At 37.5% G+C, this 20,535-nt stretch overlaps 2 protein-coding genes across 2 annotated transcripts in view; one reads left to right on the top strand and one right to left on the bottom strand.

Annotated features, from left to right (window-relative positions):
* LOC149177522 (Ribosomal protein L34) overlaps window positions 1-20,535 on the top strand; it is an 84,493-nt gene that overhangs the window by 25,470 nt on the left and 38,488 nt on the right. The gene's annotated exons all lie outside the window — the stretch shown is intronic.
* Window positions 9,530-20,535, bottom strand: part of LOC149177523 (uncharacterized) — a 48,881-nt gene continuing 37,875 nt past the window's right edge. The window contains exon 2 of the mRNA XM_089423871.1: window positions 9,530-10,338. Coding sequence (XP_089279997.1) covers window positions 9,530-10,338 — 809 coding nt within the window. The remainder of the gene's footprint in view (window positions 10,339-20,535) is intronic.

Genomic DNA, 20,535 nt, shown 5'->3' with positions numbered 1-20,535 from the left:
CAAGTCATTTAATGATCCGATAGCTACTAAGGCTACTGAAGGCACTGATCTAAATTTTAAGACTATGGAGTAATCCGAACTATAAGGTCTATTATGAAACTACAATAATAAAAGAACGCCGAGATCCTTGTAGCCAAAGGACAAGAATTTGGGCATATAATTATAAGGTTCCTTGAGTAACTAATTATAAGTTCAATACATCTTTTATGAACTTAAGGGACCAAAACATAATTAGCATTGCAGGCCTATTTGAAAAATCGATTATTGAAGCTACAGTCTCTATATAAGAAGCCAAGATACCTGAAATAAATGTCACTGTTCTATGGATTATATATAAAAGAGAAGACTGAATCTAAACAGTGATATAGAACCCGACTTGATGGTGAACATTCAAGCATCTCTTCAATAATGTACATAACAGTTCCTTTTTGAAGCACTCTGAGATATAACAAGCCCTATTCAAAGAAGTCAGCTTCAGATTTTGAAGATTGTTTAAGTATACCTTGTCTACATAGCTTGAATTCCTCATCATATTCAGGGAAGTATTGTTATTTTATGCTTTAGTTATCTAACAATATGTTTTCAATTTCCAAGAAGAGCATTAAGCCCTATGGAACATTAATCTTTCAATCAAAGAAGTCTGAGGTATGTAATCTTGAGGTATGTCTAGTATAGGGGTTTAGTTGCTTTAGCCCCAAGGGGTAGTTCGGTTGGTCGAGTTCTTGTTGCTAAGTACCTTGCCTATCGGGAGGTTACGGGGTCAAATCTCCTCGACGCCCCTGGGGTTAGGCCTTGCTAATTTGGGGTTAGTGTCCGTGAACCACATTAAAAAAAAATAGGGGTTTAGTTGCTTCTAGGGTTTGCAAGTTTTTCTTTGTGATAAGGATTGAACATATGGAAACTCTTATCCTAATACTTTTATTCCTAACTTATGATATCTAGGGCTTATAAGTATTTGACAATTCTTTATGAAAAGAAAAATTGAATGATGTTTTTGACATAATACCCTAGAGCTAGTTATGGTTCATACTCAAAATCCCTTGAAATTCATTCAAAGTAATGAAAAACCTAGATAGTCATTATGCTATTATACTTGTATATTTTGGTTGTACTTGTCAATAAATATTGTAGGATTCTTGAGCACAAGTGGACTCATAAGAAAGGAACCATGAAGACACTGTCTTAATTCAGAGGGAGCACTTCAATAAAGAAAACCCTACAAGGTTTGTAAAAGGAGCATCTCCAGGTATGTTTGAGACCATGAGATTGTTGAGAAATCTAAAGGGCAATAATTAAGATGATTTCTCTTTCTATGATAACTGCTTGTGATGTCTTCTTACTTTTTCTTACTTATTAGCTTCTTCACTTATTATTATGTTCGAATATCATCAAACAACTACCAAAAAAAAAGAAGAACAATAGTACACAAGAACACAGAATGTAGGCTGCAAGCCAGGGCCAAAACCTCTCCACTTGAGAGGAAGACCCGCAAAATCTCCTCTTCTTATAAATTCTTCAATTGACGAGTTCCAATACCTCTAGACCAAGATCAATACCCTCCAAGACCAAATCCAATCTTTCTGAATGATGTGCTTCCTTTGTCCAAGTCAAACCCAGTCAAATCTCTTCCAACAACACAACTTCGACCCCCAGCTTCAGAATTTCGGCCTCTATTGCAGGTTTGAAATTTTCGGCCCCCTGCAACTGCTACTGCATCCACACATGTGAGCGAAATTAGCCTTCCAAGGCCTCCCAACAACTTTGCTTGCCTTGCTTCCTTATCTAGGGGTAGTAGGTGGCCTAGTAGACCCTTCTTTCAGCAGATTTGATCCTCTTCCAGTAGATAGAGAATTTCGACCTTGAAGCTGCAAACCCTAGCTTCTCTTCTTCGCACGTGTGAGAGAGAATTAGCCCAAAAACAATCTTTCTTCATCCTCTTCCTTCTTCACTAGCCTTCTTGCTCTTCTCCTTTGCTTGAATGAGTGAGTGATGGATATGTCTCAAGGAGGTCGAGTTCCCTCCTTTATATAGGCTTCTCAAGGTGGACGTGGCTCCTCAAAATAGGTCGACTTCCCAGCTGCCAGGCCGACTTGGTCTTGAAGGGTATTTTGACACTTTTAATGACAAAAATAATTTTCTTTACAAGTTACAATGTGCTCGATGGGGTCTTCAACTTATGACAATGACTCTTTTGACTTCTTAACCTAGGACAAACCCTAGAAGCACTCAATGGGTGCTTGACCTATAAAATAAAAGACCTTGAGCATGAAACCCATGCTCCAAAAATAATAATAATAATTTTCTTTCATTTTACAATATACAAGAATCAAAAGTACATTTCATATTTATGAAGACCGAACCTAGTTACACATTTTTCAACAGAGATTTGTAGCTAAATTTCTTCATTATAAGGCAATCATTTTAAATTTCGCATTGTATTACGAACTTTCTTATGTTTAGGGTTTTGAATCATAAAGCTTCTTGTTAGGATGGTCAATTGCTAAGATCGAATCTATCCTTATCTCTTACTATTTACTCATCTTGATAAAACCCTAATATATAGGGTTCACTATAAATTTCTCGTCTTTTTGTTGTTTAGGGCATGTTGACATTGAAATCCCTAGCTCTTTAAGGTTTATCGACTAAAGTCTAGATCATATGATAAAATTCTATTTTCTTGATGTTATGGAACCTACCCTTTTTAGAGTTTGAAACCTTTGTCTTTGATAATGGTGTCCAAAATATACAATGAAACGCTAGATCTTTGGGGTTTAATGAATTAGGGTTTATGACAAAACCCTTGCGATAGTCAATCCTAGGAATGAAACCCTAGGTATATGACCTTTTGCATAATTGAAACCCTAGTCTGGTCAAATTGTTGGAATTCAATGTGTATCTAGGGTTTATGATAAAAACCATAGTAAAGAGATTGATACAAGGAAATAATAATGAAATCTTAGATATGAAATGCTAGGATGCTAACCTTATTATTGATATCTATGATTTAATTTTATTGATGAAATGTAGACTTTGTGACAAAACCCTAGTAGAATTTGACATGAAATTTTAGGGCATAATATTGAAGCCCCAGAGGTAAAGTGTGATGATTGGATTGCTAACTTGATTTAATTGCTGATATCTAAGGATTTAAGTCTCGATAATGGAATCTAGGGTTTGCGACAAAAACCCTAGCAAGTTGTTGAAATCCAGAATATAAAAGATGTAACCCTTGTTGACTATGAACCTAACTAGGTTTAGGTATTTGATGTCTAAAGCTTGATTATTTTGATGCTTTCATTACAATGACATGATTTTGATATAGTTCATGTTTTTGTATATTTGTACTTGGTTGTACTTGTTGTTGAAGAATTGCAGGTACATAATCTTCAAGATGTTGAAGATGTTCATAATTGAAGATGATTTGATAATAATGATGATGATAGATAAAGGAAACTGCAAGAATAATGTATTGATGACCTTGTTGCCATAAGAAAGAATGATGTTCCTGAAAGAATGAAGCTTTGAAAGGTTGAAGTTTCTTTGATGATATGATGATACAAATAAAAGAGCTTGTGTGGCTGGAAGAAAGAAATTTTTGTATATCTCCCTAGTTAAGAGGGAGGACATATTGTGTCAACTATAGTAAAATACCTTGAAGAAAGAATGAAATCGGAGAATAGCTAAAGCACTACAGATGGTTGATCGATGAAGTCATAAACAAGACTTGGCTGTGTTGAGAAGTGCTAAGGTTGGTTTTGGTGTTGCTAAAGAAGTTAAAGAAGAAAGCTTCTGACAATATGTGTTTAATATGATGACGATCTAAGCAACATCAGAATGATTAAGGACCCCGAAGGTTTGTGTTAAATATGTATATACAGTGAAAGTTTATTACTAATTGGGGTTGTGTTTGTGCAGATCTCTCCATAAGAAAGTTGAACGTTTGAAGCATGCTTGGATTGGTGGATATATATGGTTTAGTTGATAAGGAAAGATGAAGCATCTTGAGGTGGCAAGATGATTGGAAGGACATCTGGCCAGCCTATGATGATGTCTAGATCCCGAAGTAGGGAGGGTGGCATTGGTCTTGGAGCTCCGACCTTGGATATGCACCTAGATCCCTGGGTTGGTGTTAGAGCTAAAGCCTGATGGTACTTAGAGTGGCTAAAGCTTGGAATACACCTTAGTCCCACCCGATTAGATACCTTGGTCAAGTATCTAATCTATAGCAATGCGTGTGCTGTGACTCTTCGTAGAACATATCATTTTGAGATCTTCCATATACCTTTGTACATATGTAATTATGAATACCTCACTAGTTAAGAGGGAGTCACTGAAGAATGTAACTAGTGTCAGTCTTCATAATTGTACTTGAGTCATGATGTAATGTATTTGTCAAAAGAAAAAGAAAATTATTATAAAAATAATTTTTTATTTTATAAGCATGTGTTTCATGCTTCTAGGTCAAGCCTTCATCGTAGGCCTTTAGGTTTGTTAAAAGCCAAAGTCATAGACCCTTCTTGGGTTTTGCATGTCAAGAAACAATTTTTTTTTTTTTTTTGTAATTGAGTCATTATTTCCTCCACCATCAAGTCGACCTTACCTCAGATCAAGCCGGCTTCAAAAAGTACAACTTCGAACCACTATATATACCAAGCATTCGACCTAAGTTGGGAGAGAAGATGTATGAGTTTGTTCTGCAATAAAAGAGCCAAGAAAGGGGTGTGAAATCTGAGGAGATAAGAGAGAAAGACAAGCGAAGGAATAAGAAATAAGTCCGAGTTAAAAGATAGAAGTCTATACCACAAATGTGAAGAACTATGATTAAGATGTAGGGGCCGAAGATTCAGAATGTATTTCTGAAATTGCAGGGCCGAAGTGGAGAAGCAAACTTCAGGATTGCAAAAAGAGAAGATACTCTTGTTAAAGAACTAATGTGGACTATACTACAGTTCGTTTTGTCACCATGGGAGGTTGACTTGATGGATGGAGGAGTGTCTTTGTATTGGTCAAAAGGTCTAGGTTGTCTCAAACTGATTTGAATCTACTAGTGGAAGAGTTTGATTGGGTTTTCCCCTTCATAGGGGTTTTTCCCTTTTTGAGTGCCTACATCTTGGGTCCTCTTTTGTGTTTATGATCTTCATTGTTTGGCATTTGACTTGATGATAAGAATACAATAATTTGAAATAAGAAAGCATCACAAGAAAATGTCAAGGTAAGCGAAATCAATTAAGAAAAACCCTAAGTTGCTGCGCTAATAGATTTTTCAACACAACTGCTACAAATTTTCATCCTCCTACAATTGGCAGCTTCACAAACCCTAGTGAGGCAAGAGAAAAGTTTCCTTGACAAAAATTTCGACTTTTGCTCTTCTTCTTCGTCCTCCCAGCTACTCTTTTTCTCCTTTTCTATTGCAGATCAAACTTGCTTGATAAGTGTGTCCAAATGAGGTTGAGATCCCTTGTATTTATAACCTTTCTTGAGGGTCGAATAGCCTTCCTTTAGGCCAACTTGGTCTTGGGCTTATCCATGGCTTTTTGTTGATAAAATAAATATTTTTCTTCATTACAATGAGTCCAAATGGGACTATGACACATGACCGTTATTATTCTTTATCCTAGAAAGATCTAGAAAGGCCGAGAAGACCTAAAAGCAAGAAGAACATGCTTTTGATTCAAACTTGAGTATGAAACCCATACTCCAAAAATAAAATATAATTTCCTTTTCTTTCTCTTTCTTTCTTTATAAAGAATATACAATGTCATGATTACAATTACATCATAATGAAGACCGAGCCTAATTACAATTTTCAACAGGGTGGATCTTAACAATGCCTAGAATAATTTACGATGAAAGTCAAAGATGGATTTATTTTCTCCCTTCTTAATTTGAAATAACTCTACCACCAGGATATGTTATTCTGCACCTACTATATTGATTTAACATCCAAGATCAATCATGATCCTTCTGCAATGGAGTCACCAATGGAGATTTAGGTAGTGATCTACCCTTATGTTCTTGAATAGATATTTAGGTTCATTAAGGCTTGAAACTATGCCTTGTGTAGGGTCAAGTGTTGGAGATCTTCTTAGGTATTCTAGCATGATAAAATCCTACAACAATGATGTAACAGGTGAGATAGAAAAACACATAAAGAAAATATCATTAAATATATTTGAGGATTGACGAAGTCTTTGACAATGACATCAATTTTTTATTATGCCAATTTTTTTTTTTTTTGGAGGAAAGAAATCAACTTTCTTCTCACCCTGAGGTCTAGAGTGAGGTTGTTGGTACTAGGCTAGCCCACAGGTATGCTCACTTGAGAGTTCACAAGGCTTGAAGCCAATACAATAATATTCATAGGCACAGAGCGATTACAACAATATTTACTGAGACATTATAGCTCATCGTGTCACTAGTGGGGATTTGAACTTGGGTGGAGAAGTTAACAACCATTTTGCCCAACCACTCGAGATAATCCCAATTGAAGAATGTAACTAGTGTCGGTCTTGATAATTGTATTTGAATGTATTTGTCAAAAGAAAGAAAAATAATTTTTATTATAAAAGAAATTGACTTATTAAAGCATGGGTTTCATGCTTGGGTCAATGGTTTTTAGGTCAAAGCCTCCGTTGTAGGCTTCTAGTGTTTATGTCAAGAGTCTTTGTCTCTGTTAATATGTAAAAGACCCTTCTTGGGCTTCATCTATCAAAGAAGAAATTTATATTTAAGTAAAATAGGTCGTTTAGGCCTCCTCCACCAAGTCGGCCTCAACCTGGACAAGTCAACCTAACTAGGTAGGCAAAAGCTACTATAAAAGGGAAACAACTTAACTCATTTGGAGCACATCAATCACTAGTTCAATCTGTAGTAGTTGGAGACATAAAAGGGTGTGAAATTTAAGGAAGAGGAAGGAAACCCTAGCAAAGAAGAAGGAAGTCTTTGTCAAGCATAAGAAGTCAAAATTTTTTCTTTGTCTCACACGTGCAAAGTTGCTGGAAGGGCTGAAATTTTAGTACTGTAGTTGGGTCGAAATTATGGAGTAGCCGGGGCGAAATTATGGAGTTACTGGGGGCCGAAATTCTGGGTTGTTGCTGGGTTGAAGCTGCGGGACAAGAAGAGACTATAAAAGGTTGTTGAATCATCTTGGAAAGCTGACTTGGTGGAGGAGGAAGGTCTTTTGGTTAGGTCTAAGGTCTTGGTCTATCTCAATTTGATTAGTGGAAGAGTTTGACTGGGTTTTCCCCTAGAGAGGGATTTTAGCCTTGGCTAAGTGCTTACATCTGGTGTCATTGATCTTCATGTTTTGGTTTGATAATTGCTTGATGATAAGAAGTTAAAAGAAGAACATAAAAAAAATAAGAATACAAGAATAACACAAGTAATTATCAACATAAGAAAATCTTTCTGCCTTTCTGATTTTCTAATATGGTTTCAGAGCTAAGGTGAAGAAGGAAGGAAAAAGGCAATTTGAAGATCTATTGAAAAAAGGAACAAAAGAAGGTCATCAAGGAAAGGAGCATATAAAAAGAGAAGCCTACTATTTTTAGAGACTATGTCAACTACAATAAAGGCAAAAAACAAGCTAGAAGGAGCCCCCAACTACAGGGCATGAAAAAAGAGGATAGATCTTATTCTCGCTAAGCATAAAGTTTTGGATCTTGTTCAAGGAAAAGTAAAAAAACCTACAGATGATGCAGGAAAGGAGAAGTTCAGAGAAACCAAAATCTTGGCCATGAATCTGATAGTAGATGGAGTAAAGGACAATCTAATCCCATACATATCCAATATAGATTCTGCTTAAGAAATGTATAAATCCCTCTCCATGTTATTTATCATCAAGAACATTGGTCAAATAGCTAATCTCAAGAATGAACTAAGAACAATAAAGATGACAAAAGATGATACTGTGTCATCGTATTTTGTAAGAATCTCTAGAATAAGAGATGAACTCCAAGCTATAGATGGAGTTGTACTAGAGAGAGAACTCGTGATTGTTGCTTTACTAGGTCTACCAAAATCTTGGAGCTCTTTTGCATCAGGAATTAGTAGTTGGAAAGATACTCCAACCTTTGAACAAATGTGGAATGCATGCAGTCAAGAAGAAGCTCACATCTTGTTAGTAAGTGACAAAAAGGAGGATGAAGAAAACAACACTTCCAAATGCTTACTCTGCGCATCACAAGAAGAAGGGAACATACAAAAAGTTCAAAGGACCAAAGAAGAAGGTTGATCTATCTAAGATTGAATGCTACAATTGTCATAAGATGGGACACTACAAAAGTCAATGTCCTGAGAATCCAAGGAATAAGAAGAGAGAAAAATAACATGCAAATGTTGCCGATGAAGCTCCACCTATAAGAAGAACAAGGCTGAAGAATCTGAAGTCAAGGACTTATACTATTAAGCCTCCTCTTACATATCCTACTTATTCTATTATCTTAAGTTTTGTAATATGTTTTGTTTTCTAGAGGTTGTAGATCTAATTGTTAGCCTCTCATAAAACAATAATAAATCCAAAAATAAATTAATTAATTAAAAATTCCAAGTTAGGAATTTGTGCCTAACTCTTGGGTTGTTCCTCTAAGATAGGAGTTAGTTTAGGTAACTCCTATATTGGTGTGTCTGGTGAGAAATTATCTCAACCAAAGGAGAAATTATCTCAACCAAAGGTGTTTAAGATAGCACGCACTATCTTGAGAACACTATCTCTCATCTATTTATTTGTAACACTATATTCAATTTTTTAAATGAAAAAATGTGTAATGAGAGAGAAGCATGAGGCTTCAGCCTTTTTCCGCCAATATTGTGTGTCTGGGTTTTTATGTGTGATTTATATATTTGTCTGAGTTAATCTCATTTTCATTATGTGGTATCGGAGCGTAGGATCAGAGGCCTGTGTGTTGTCTTGTGATAAAATTCCTAGAGCTGAGATGCGCTTGCGTTCAAGAGCTGTTTGCTCTGCGTTCTGGACAGCGTATTCTCCATTTTTTTAAAATTGCTGCCAGTGAGTACATTTGAGGGACTGTGTATCTGCATAAGCCCAGTAAACTGATATTGCAGAGGGTAGAGTCAGTGTAAAGACATACATCGTTGCCGCTGTCCATTGATCTATGTGTTCCAAAACGTGTTTTTAGCTTCAGTCTTAAAATCTGCGAGAACACTGTTCAGTTACAGCTCAATTCAGATTGACCAGGAGGAATTTTTGTATCGGGGAGGCTTCATTTATCTTCGCAATCTTCGATTTTTTTTTATTCCATGAATCGTCGCCATGCCTGACTGTTGGCCGCAAGACAGTTCGAGTTGACGGTAAGGCAAAGCTCTCAGTCTTTCCCACTTTGGAAGCTGTGCACCAATGTTGTTTTTTTGACAGCCGATTCCAAACGCCCAGTAAGAAATTGAGGTGAGGAACGCACGTTTTTTCCCAAGCTTTTTTTTTAAGTGATATGTTCACGCTGCGTGCAAATTACGAAGCGTTTTCTCCAACAACAGATATTCAAGCAACATTGTTTTCATCCCGTTTGTTTTTCTACGATTTCTCTGCATATTTTCTGCGTCGTGATCGTGGAGAAAATGGCCTTTTTAAACGAGCCATTTTTATTGAAAAGGGCAATGCTGGTGATATGATCGAAGCTTTTGATGGTGGAATACCCTCCTCGTGCTGAATTCCCTTCTTATTAAATTCTTCCAAGGAGTTCTTCCCATCAATTCTCGAGGCAAATCCAGGAGCAGCAACTTGAGATATACCCAGAACTTCCCTTTCCGCATCATGCACAATCTTCCCAGTGTGATGGGGTGAAAGAGATGGTAATATTTCTACAAGCCGGCCCTTAATTCGCTGCATAGCATCCTTAGTTATTCCCTGAGCTGTCTGGGTCATGTCTTTTATGACCGTCTCAACCGATTGTCGTGCATTATCCAGGGCTTCTGCTGGTATGGGAACGGCAGCCAGCTTGTCCATTAATCTCTCTTTCATTTGAAACAAGCTTCTCCTGATATCTGCAGCATAACCTTTGGAGGCTTCCAGAACACCAAACCCCTTGTTCCGCAGCTGCAAGTGCTCTATCTTAGGCCCGTAATCCTGACCATTACTTTGAGACTTGGCATCTCCATTGGCGACTTCATCTCCATTCTCAGCATCTAAAACTTTCTTTGGACTCTGAACATAAACTCCATTCTCCAGAGCATGCACTTTACCCTGACCAATCTCATGATTCTCTGCCGATGAAAATTTGCTGTCGTTCTCCCTTCTCAAAGCCACTTCTGTCCCACCTGCATACTCTGCAAAATATAGTCTCCCCTGATCAGAACCCTCTTTCAATTTCGTGTTTCTACCCTCTGTCAAATACACAATCTTAGAGATCGGTTGTTTTCCCCAGCGTTAACTCTGTTGGGAATCTTCGATTTGCAGTGACGTAGCAGCCCCGCAGCGAAACGCTGGCAGTGTGAACTGTAAAGGCGTGAAGGTGATTTTTCAGGGCGTAGGGGAGCTGAATATACAACACTGCTAGATTAACCAATGGATTCGAAATTGAGATAAGAAATTGGAGTGAAAGGTGTGATAATTCTTGCGTTCTAGGCGTGGTGCACTGCCCATGTGCAGGGATTGAAGCATTAAAACAACAACAACTACACATCCACAAAAAGCCAGAAAATGTGTTGTTAGGTTATACGGTAAGAAGAAATAAGCTATACATTTTATGGAGTAATATTTTTAAAGGTTTTATGGTTGGGAAAATGGGCATTTCCAAAACGTGAGTTTATAACCTTTTACTTGTATTTTTCTTAAGCCTTATGCATAAAAAAGGATGAGTGGTGTAATGTGAAGCGGAGATTTTATTATGTTTAAGTTTTAAGTGGGCATAACTTAGTTAAAGTGTTTTTTTGGAGAGATAAGGAGTGGATAATATTTTTAAAATTTTTGTAATGAGGTATGCTGTTTAATGTGTAAAAAAAAAAATAAAAAAATTTTGAGTGCTTTTGGGGGAGAAATAAGGTAATTTTTAACAGAGGTGCAAATTTTTTTGGAGAGATAAAGTGATAAGTGGAATTCTTTGAGAGAAATTCTTTTTTGTAATTCAAAGTATTGTTTTACTTTGAGAGGGATCGTATCACTATCCATTCAGATTTTGAAGGCGAGTTGTTTCAAAGGGTTGTCAGCTTGGCATTATCATTGCTTCAGATGTACTCAGTGATTAATAAAGATATCTTTTTTTAGTGTTGATGTGTCCTAGATCTGCCCGAAATTGAATAAGGGGATCTAAGGTACACTATGTGTGCTTGATGGCGCATGTGTTTTATGGATTCATGTTTTTGCTTTTCGATCTGTGTCTAGTTGTGACACATCAATGATTTCATCACATACATAAAGCAAGCCCAACACATAGCTGCAAGAACAACACTACAACAAATAATCAAAGTTTTCAACATCGCCATTCTACCTCAACAAACAATTTCACTCAATATAATCAAGTTCATGAATCTGCAAACTCCAGCATTTCAAAGCAAAGTCTACATCACTACATTCAAGTTAATGAATCTGTAAACTTCAACGTTTCAGCGCACAGTCTACATCAACATTGTTGAACTTGTAATCAAACTCAAATTACATTGAATTGTAAGGGTGCATTCTCGGTTGAAACCGACACCCACGTCTTGAATTGAGTCATTGTAGTGAATCATTGAAATCATTGTAAGCTTTTTTGGGTGCATTTTCGACAGTGTTCGACACCCTTCCTTTAAAGCACAATCAAGTGAGTCCATGAGTTTTAACTCCTTGAAACAACCATCACAACAACCACAACAAGTTCAACTCTAACACCAATCAAGCAAGTTGAGATCAACAAATCAAGCGAGCGTGCCAGTCAAGTCCCATAGCAAGCGAGCCTGTCATTCAAGTAACAAAATCAAGTGAAACAGTTCAAAGCACGACATCTACGACAAGAGAGCCTGACTTCAAGTGAGCAAGTTCAGATGGCACAACATATTCAGTTGTTAAACATTCTTCACAGTTTGATCATCTCCAGTGATGAAGACATGGTGCACATCAGCAAAGAAACTCTTGCTGATATTTCACGGCATCTACAACAAACACATGAAACCATTGAGTTTCTTCAACTTGAGTCCCAACTTCAAAGGAATGAATTGCAAGAAAAGAGTGATACTTTCAAGTCTTTGAACCATCCAGATGATAAGTCATTCATCCCAACAACTTCAAGTGTCGAAGTTGTTCATGATCAAATTCAAATTTCTTCCAAACCCATCATCAAGCCCTGGGAAGAAATTCAAAATAACAAGAATAGGCGAGGCTTAGGATATGTCACTGATGACACCAACTTCCATATCCCAGATTATTCCAAGCCAATTACGTTCGTGAGTGCAGGATTTCTTGAACCACTCACCTCAGTAGGTTCTGAGAAAGTTGTAGACAAACGAAATTGCATGCAACCTGAAGTTCATGTTCAACCAAATTGTTCTCATTGTCAAAGAGCCGGTCATATGGAAGATCAATGTTTTGATCTCCATCGGTGTTGCCATTGTGGCAAGCCCAATCATTCCTCAGAAAAATGTCGCAACCAACACAAATCAGCCAGATTGAAGATACATTATGAATGGATTGATCCTTGGGAATGGTCATCCACAGTCAAACGATTGTCTCAGTTCTACCACCGACTACAATCCCACATAGTGCAGCCAGCAGTGAACAAATGACGTTACTCTCATGCAGTTGAATGAGGGAGTACAACAGTGAAACTCTCCTACACCTGAAGGGGGGGAGTTCAAATATATTTTGGAGAAGATTGTCTCTCCTTTTAGCTGACAAAGGGGGGAAACTGTCAATGAAATTGACAAGTGGTTGTCAGACTGAAAGTCTCGACAACATCAGCGAAGCAGCCAGTGGGCATCTTCATCAGCCAGTGGGCATTTGTCATCAGCAGTGAGCATCAGCAAATTCGCCAGTGGGCGATCGACAGCCAAAGCAGCAGTGAGCAGCTTTCATCATAGCAAAAGCAACATTGAGTTGTTTTTCGACATCTTCAGCCAGTGGGCGATCATCATTAGCAAATACGCCAGTGGGCGTTCATCAAATTGTGTCAGTGGACACCGGATGCTGTTTTCAAGCAAAGGACAGTTGGATCCTTTTGCGGCTTGGCACATGATGGAGTTGTCAAGCGTCCCTCTGAGATGAATCAGTCATGCAGCTGACTCAGTCTCTTCATTTTGCGGTTTGTTCAGCATCCAGATTTGGCGGTTTTTTCAGGCAATGTTTTTGAGGATCAACATGAGAACTTGGAAGATGGTTCCTCGTTCTTATTTTGGATTTATCATTGAAGGGGGGAATGTTAGCTTCTCTCATAAAACAATAATAAATCCAAAAATAAATAAATTAATTAAAAATTCCAAGTTAGGAATTTGTGCCTAACTCTTGGGTTGTTCCTCTGAGATAGGAGTTAGTTTAGGTAACTCCTATATTGGTGTGTCTGGTGAGAAATTATCTCAACCAAAGGAGAAATTATCTCAACCAAAGGTGTTTAAGATAGCACGCACTATCTTGAGAACACTATCTCTCATCTATTTATTTGTAACACTATATTCAATTTTTTAAATGAAAAAATGTGTAATGAGAGAGAAGCATGAGGCTTCAGCCTTTTTCCGCCAATATTGTGTGTCTGGGTTTTTATGTGTGCTTTATATATTTGTCTGAGTTAATCTCATTTTCATTACTAATATATCTTGTTAGAACATTTTTTTTGAATTGTTCTGATAAGTTGTAGGTATCACTCAGAAAGATTGGATTAAGAGGGAGCCTTCACCATTTCACCAAAAGATAAGTATCTTGTTCCTTGATTCCTCTTTTGTGTTTGGCCTTCACCATTTCACCAAAAGATAAGTATTTTGTTCCTTGATTCCTCTTTTATGCTTGGCCTTCACCATTTCACCAAAAGATAAGTATCTTGTTCCTTGATTCCTCTTTTATGTTTGGTTTCCTCCTCACATCGAGAATTTGTTTGTATTGTATACTAATAAACTTTTCTTTATATTTTACTTGGTTAGGAAAGCGTGCTGAATACACAAAGGTTATGGAGGAGATTTCAAAGGAAGGAATTGAATCATGAAAGAAGTTCTGTTGCAAAGGAAACCCTTCAAGAATTGATGCCCTACAAGGTTTGTTGAAGAACAACTCATGGTATGTCTTAGACTACAAGTTTTATTACAAGGTTCTCTCCACACAATAGGTACGATCATTCTCTCTTGAAATTTGCTTTACATTACTGACATCGTTATGTCTAGGATTTTGAATCTTAAAGATTCTTGTTAGGGTGATTAATCATTAAATTGAATCTACCCTTGTTATACTGTCATTTGATCATTCTTGTGAAACCCTAACCCTTAGGGTTCACTGTAAAACCCTAGCCTCTTGTTGCTAAGGGTATGCAATGTTAATAATGAAACCCTAGTCTACTTAGGGATTGTTGATAAAGCCTAGAAATCCTATTCTTTTGAAGTTTAGGATTATGATAATGTTATGGTAAAAACCCTAGACCTTTAGGGTTTGCTAAATGAAACCCTAGATTTTTAGGGTATGGTGAATTAGGGTTTATGAACAAAATCCTTGTAATAACTAAAGTAAGATCATAGGAATGAAACCCTAGGTGTAATTTCGTCCGTATGATCGAAACCCTAGCTTGGTCAAAATTGTTGTATATCCCACTGTGATGTATTAATGTTTGTATCTTGGGTTTAGCTAATAGATGTTGATATAAGATGCTAGTGCATGATAATGAAATCCTAGATATGTATATGCAAGTATGCTAACTTGATTGTTGATTAATGAAATCTAGGGTTTGTAACGAAACCCTAATAGGATCTGTTATGATTTCTAGGAAATAATATTGAAGCCCTAGATGTATAATGCTATGATTGAATTGATATCATGATTGAATTGCTGATATCTAAGATTTTATGTTTTGAAGATGGAGTCTAGGGTTTATGACAAAACCCTAGCAAGACGCTGAAGTCTAATATATATAACATATGTGACCCTTGCTGATAATGAACCTAACTAGGTTTAGGTATTTGATGTCTAAAGCTTGAATGTTTTGATGTTTCCATTATGATGATGTAGTTGACTTCATGCTTTTGTATATTTGTATTTGTTTGTACTTGCTATTAAAGTTTTTTAGGTACATAATCTTCAAGATGTTGAAGATGTTCATAATTGAAGATGATAATAATAATGAGCATGATGAAGGAAGCTATAAGAATGATGATGATCAAAATGACCTTGAGGAAAAATGAAACCTTGAAAATATGAAGTTTCTCCGATGTTATGAAGTTGTTGATCTCACTAAGTTGAGAGGGAGCTTGGATGAAAGAAAGGTGTATCTCTCTCCAATTGAGAGGGAGGGTATATGATGACAGCCATAGTAAATACCTTGAAGAAAGAATAAAACCAAAGAGTGAATGAAAGTACTATAGATGGATTTGCAAACAAATTACTTCTGAAGTACTGAGGCTATATTTAGTGCCACTGAAGAAGTGAAAGAAGAAAGCTTCCAATGAAGTTGTATTTGGATAACTTGATGATGATATGAGTAGCATCAGAATGATTGAGGACCCCGAAGGTTTGTGTTATATATTTCTTTAAAGGTTTATTACTGATTGGGGTTGTGATTATGCAGGATCTCTCCATAAAAAGATTGAACGTTTGAAGCATGCTTGGAGTGGTGGATATATATTTGATTTAGTTGAAAAGGAGAGATGAAGCATCTTGTGGCAACAAGATGCTTGGGAGGACATTTGGCCGACCTATGTGTTGATGTCTAGATCTCGAAGTAGGGAGGGTGGCGTTGGTCATGGAGCTCCAACCTTGGATACACATCTAGATCCCTGGGTTGGTGTTAGAGCTTAAAAGCTTGATGGTACCTAGAGTGAATAAAGCTTGAGTACACCTTAGTCCCATCTGATTAGAGTATCCTGGTCAGGTATCTAATCTGTAGCATTGCGTGTGCTGTGACTCTTCATAGAGTATATCACTTTGAGATATTCCATGTACCTCTGTATATATGTAATTATGAATACCTCCCTAGTTAAGAGGGAGTGTTGAAGAATGTAACTAGTGTCGGTCTTCATAATTGTATTTGAATGTATTTGTCAAAAGAAAGAAAAAGAAATTTTACTATAAAAGAAATTGACTTATTAAAGCATGAGTTTCATGCTTGGGTCAATGGTTTTTAGGTCAAATTCTCCATTGTAGGCTTCTAGGGTTTATGTCAAGAGTCGTTGTCTTTGTTAATATGTAAGATCCTTCTTGGGCTTCATCTATCAAAGAAGAAATTTATTTTTATGTAAAATAGGTCATTTGGCCTCCTCCACCAAGTCAACCTCAACCTGGACAAGTCGGCCTAATTAGGGAGGCAAAAACTACTATAAAAGTGCAGCAACTTGACTCATTTGGAGCACATCAATCACAAGTTCAATCTGCTGTAGTTGGAGACAGAAAAGGGTGCGAAATTCAAGGAAGAGGAAGGAAACCCTAGCAAAGAAGAAGTCTTTGTCAAGCATAAGAACTCAAAATTTTCTCTCTGTCTCACATGTTCGAAGTTGCTAGGTTGCTGGAAGGGCTGAAACCGCAGTACTGTAGCTGGGTCAAAATTTTGGAGTAGCTTGGTCGATATTCTTGAGTTGCTGGGGGCTGAAATTCTGGTTTTTTGCTGGGTTGAAGCTGTTGGACAAGAAGAGACTACAAAAGATTGCTGAATCATCTTGGAACGCTGACTTGGTGGAGGAGGAAGGTCTTTTGGTTAGGTCTAAGGTCTCGATTTATCTCAATTTGATTAGTGGAAGAGTTTGACCAGGTTTTCCCCTAGAGAGGGGTTTTAGCCTTAGTGGAGTACCTACATCTGGTGTCGTTGATTTTCATGTTTTGGTTTGATAATTGCTTGATGAAAAGAAGATAAAAGAAGAACATAAAGAAGATAATAAGAATACAAAAGTAACACAAGTAATTGTCAAAAGAAAATCTTTTAGCCTTTCTGATTTTCTAACATGTTGGAGGCCTCTCCATTTGCATTGGTGCTTTTCCCATCTCTGGGGGGTGTCCTTAGGGTTGTATGTTGTTATCAAACTGAGATTTCTATGTAAAACTCGAATTGATTAGCGCACAATAAGAGCTTGCTCTTGAGCTGCCAATAAGCAGTCAAAGGTAAGTTCAACTTGAACAGACAAGAGTGGTTGAGATCAGATCCTCAAGGTAGTTGCAACAATGAATTAAATGGACATGAGTCAAGCAAATCTGTCTTAGGTGAAAAAGATTCAAAATAAGTGCACTAAAAACTACCATAACATGGCAAAACAACTTAATAAATGATACCTAATAGTTTCAAAGAGCTAGAACCACACATAATTGTACTGCATCACATATTACGCAAGAGATTTATTGCATCATAAAAAGGACCTTCTAACCCTTTATTTATTTATTTATGACATGATAAGCATAAACCATCAGTTGGGTTTTCAAGGATTGAATGTGAGAGGTAATGGCATTGTCATACATGCGAGAGGGAGGCATGCTTGGGTGCTTAAATGCGATAATCCTTGGCATGGGCGAGATGTGACAAGTGTTGGGGGAAGGTACACCTTCAATGCTAACAGGTCACCCTGCTTTAGGAGAGGTGATAACTTCAAAACCATGATTATAGTATTAGGAGAGGGGGTGCTCATGTCCCCCTATCATCCTCCAAAACAATTGGTCCTTTGGTGAGGGATGCCCCTTCATTAGCCATGTGGTCTGCCTTTTTGTTTAGCTCTTGCTTGATATGTAGGAAAGAGATAGACTTGGAATTTTTGGACATAGCTATTGCCCTTTGAGTAATCGTTGCACCCTTGCTTATTTCAAAGGTTTTCCCAAGAGTAGCAACCAAATGATGAGGGTTGAATCTACTATTACAGCAACTTGGGCAATGTCTTGTTTGAGTATCATATTGATTTCTTGGAGTGTTGTGGCTAGCTAGTGCCTTGTGTTGAGAAATCTAGGGGCAACTAGATTAGGTGATTTCTCTAACTTTGATAATTGCTTGTGATGTATTTTTACTTAACTTGATTATCTTCTTCTTTTATTTATAATTAGTGTTCTTATCATCAAATAGCTACCAAACAATAAAGAACAATGAGACAAGAGGACACAAGATTTAGGCTATCAGCCAGGGCCAAAACCTCTCCTATTGAGAGGAAAACTCGCAAGAACTCTTCTTATAGAACTTCAAATGACGAATTCCAAGACATAAGACTCTTGTCAAAGTCCCCTCCAAGACCAAGTCAATCCTTCCTCCTTGATGAGCTTTACTTCTAGCAACTTCGACCCATGCTATTTTTGCAACTTTGACCCCTAGCTGCTTCTTTTGCAATTTCAACCCTCAACAACTTCTTCTGCAACTTTGACCCCTAGCAGCGTCTTCTGCAGAAACCCTAGATGGCACGTGTGAGATGAATTTGTTTCCTTTCCTTGTTTGCTTGGATAACCTTCTCCTTCTTGACTCCTCAACCAACAAACTTAGTCTTTTTCACACCTAATTTTGGTCTCCCAAGGTAGCTGCAATTTCGGTCTTCTTGCTGTAAATGATGCCCTAGTTTCCTCGCACGTGTGAAGGATAGTAGCCCAAAACTATCCCAAAAAACTTTGCTTTCTTCTTCTCCTTCTTTGGTAGGTATTCGACTTTCTTTTTCATTCTCTTCTCTTCTTAGATCGAATTACTTGAGAGCTGATTGGATGCCTCTCAAGTGAGGTCGAAGTCTCTTATATATAGGCTTATTTCTAGGTCAAATTTACTACCTTTAGGCTGACTTGCCCACTCATGAAGGCTGACTTGTTCTTTTGATGATGACAAGGTCGTGGAGGGTCTATTTGACACTTTTGACTTTAAATAATTTTTTCTTTACAATATGTAGCATGCCCAAAAGGGTCTTCCATACATGACAAAGACTCAATTGACTTGTAGACCTAATGACAAGCCCTAGAAGCACTCAATGGGTGTTTGACCTATAAATCAAATAACCTTGAGCATGAAACCCATGCCTTAAGAATAACAATAATAATTTTATTTTTCTCTTTACATTAAATACATAAAATCATGATTACATATGTCATTATGAAGACTGAACCTAGTTACATATTTCAACACTCCCTCTTAACTAGGGAGGTATTCATAATCCATACAAGGTACTTGGACATTCTCAAACTGAAGAATTATCATAAGAAGAGTTAGATTGGTAAGCCATCTCATAAGCTACTTCCTTAGCTTATGCCAGAGCATCTCATCATACCAACCAACATTGTCACATAGCAAGGCCTTGACTAACAACTCTATCTCTCCACAAGATCAAAGCACAATGCTGGCGAAACCAGTGGCTGATAGACACCATCGTCATTGTCTCTCAAGGTACATACCCCACCCGGGTGTTCAGAGGGTATGTCCATTTAAGACAATTCCTATCTTGGAATAACACATTCCCAAGGAATTTCCTCTTCAACTACTCTTACCTATTGGATGCCCTACCATATCTTCAAAGAGTATCAAAATCAATCGCATATGCTTACCCAATCCCCCATTCTTTCTTCACAATATGAAGACAAGAATGGTGTGTCTATCTTTCCTTCTCAACTAGGGAAGATATGCTTATTCCTATAAAAGGAATATACCCAAGCTCCCTCTTACCCAGGAACTTGTCCAAGATACCTCTTATCTAGTGACTTGTTACTAACAACAACTATTTGCTCTTTGGTGGAGATCGTGGTAATATCGGCTGCTTGTAGGGCTCCTCCTTTCGATGTCATGAACTTCATTTTCTTCATTATGGAGCCTTCATCTTCTAGAATTTTCTTCGTAGGGCATCAACCATCCATCACTTTCCTTTCAATGAACCATAGTGTTGAACCAATAGTCATGTCATCCTTCTTTGCATCGGAAAGTGATCTTCCAGTCCACATCTGGATTTTCTTCACATAGCTACCTTTTCCAAGTCATGTTTCTTTCAGGATCTTCCATCCATTCTCATGAGTACTAGTTGTAGGTGACATCTACAACTTTCTTTTGGTAGCCCTGTTTCAACCCAACCAAATGTTGTTCAAAAATAAAAAATGAACATCAAATCAAAGTTACCTTTTATGATGGCCTTTCATCATGACATCTGCTTCTTGCAACATCAACATCCTGCATAAACACATCTCCAAGACTTTCAATGTCAAGGGTTTCCTTCCTTTACAGACTTTATCAAAGTCTTCATATTTTCTTTATGGAGATGTCATAGCTAATTCTTCTAGTGTTGATCACTTATCTTATCTTATGTGACTATAGTTGCATCTGTTGGCATTATGATTCAGGTGTTGTCCTTGATGGCAAACCCATTCAGGTGATAAATCAAGAAGGACGCAGGAAATATGTTCAGCAAGTGCGTCCCCGCAGGTATACCATACAGAACCCGCGTCCAGGGACGCCGGCCAGCTGTTCAGGAGGTGCGTCCGCCCAGTGCACACAT

The sequence above is a fragment of the Pinus tabuliformis genome, chromosome 4_1 (assembly GCF_031772625.1).
Source record: "Pinus tabuliformis cultivar Carrire ecotype Pingquan chromosome 4_1, CPIR1, whole genome shotgun sequence".
NCBI classification, from domain to species: Eukaryota; Viridiplantae; Streptophyta; class Pinopsida; order Pinales; family Pinaceae; genus Pinus; species Pinus tabuliformis.
Note: the sequence above shows the minus strand (reverse complement) of the source record. Positions and strands in the feature narration are given on the sequence as shown.